At 44.8% G+C, this 969-nt stretch overlaps 1 protein-coding gene across 1 annotated transcript; it reads right to left on the bottom strand.

Moving 5' to 3' along the window:
- Positions 1-7: 7 nt before the first annotated feature.
- LOC103375890 (OX-2 membrane glycoprotein-like) lies at positions 8-792 on the bottom strand. Its single transcript, XM_008306185.1, has 2 exons — positions 598-792; positions 8-226 (listed from the first exon to the last, which is right to left on the bottom strand). Exons 1-2 carry the CDS (start codon positions 701-703, stop codon positions 210-212), a joined length of 123 nt encoding a protein of 40 aa, XP_008304407.1. The 5' UTR covers positions 704-792; the 3' UTR covers positions 8-209.
- Between the last annotated feature and the right edge of the window lie 177 nt (positions 793-969).

The following is a 969-nucleotide window of genomic DNA, read 5'->3' as shown; positions in this document are numbered from 1 at the left end:
GAGCAGGTCGACCTGTGGCTGAACACGACACAAGTGACTCTGCAGAAGAGTCTGATTCTCCGACATGGAGGACGGGTTCATGCAGCTCTGCAGAGGAAACACATTTCATGGAGATGTTGTGACAAACACACCAGATTCTGACCTTATTTGTCAAATATATGTGAGTTTGTCCTGGACACAAGAGTCACCTGGAAGGAAGTCATCCATGTTCAACTGGAACATCCATCTCTAAACAGAGAACAGGGTCTACAACACCATTTATCAGGTACTGAGAATGCAGTCCTGAGATCCCTCATCAGAATGTTTGACAACCATTCAAACCCTGAGGTATCTGAGTCATGGAACCATTAGATATGGGATATGGGGAGACAACATTTATCTGGGACTCATCATAGTTGGCTAAACCTGAAGAACCTCTTGGAAGAGAGGTGAAATATCCTCAAAAACATAAAAATGCAATTGCCTTCTGCTAAAGTTTTGAGAAATATGTTGTTATAAAGACACCTGTTTCTGACACTTTATGCCAAATATGTGAGTTTATTTGGGCCTCAAGAGCGCCCTGGTGGTTACATCAGTGTAACTCAATAAAGTTCTTACCGTAGACTTGGAGGCAGGTCGTGGCTGCCAGAGAGCCTCCAGGGAAGGTGATGAACAAGCAGCGATAGCAGCCTTCATCCTGTTCTGTGGTGTTCCTGATAATCATGGAGCAGCTCTGCTGTGAAGCATTTTTTACCTCTATTTTATCTGTGAACTCTTCATTCACTGTTTGGCCAGAGTACTTGCTGCAGGTACCAAGATGATTCTGTCTGTCAGGTGACACCTTCTGCCAAGTGACTTGAAGGATTTGTTTAGATTGCAGGAGCTGACAGTTTAACTGAGCCTCTCCTCCAGCTGCTGCCACCACAGTCGGCTGTGTTTCTATCACTGCTGTTAGACCTGCATGGAGGAAAACACATGAGAGGTAAAGAC

Source organism: Stegastes partitus, unplaced genomic scaffold, assembly GCF_000690725.1.
Source record: "Stegastes partitus isolate 25-593 unplaced genomic scaffold, Stegastes_partitus-1.0.2 Scaffold3605, whole genome shotgun sequence".
NCBI lineage: Eukaryota > Metazoa > Chordata > Actinopteri > Pomacentridae > Stegastes > Stegastes partitus.
The sequence above is the reverse complement of the archived record's forward strand: the minus strand, read 5'-3'. Positions and strand labels throughout refer to the sequence as shown.

Bases quoted from the DNA above. Each gene is read 5' to 3' on its own strand.
- LOC103375890 (XM_008306185.1), bottom strand. From the start codon at position 703: ATGATTATCAGGAACACCACAGAACAGGATGAAGGCTGCTATCGCTGC.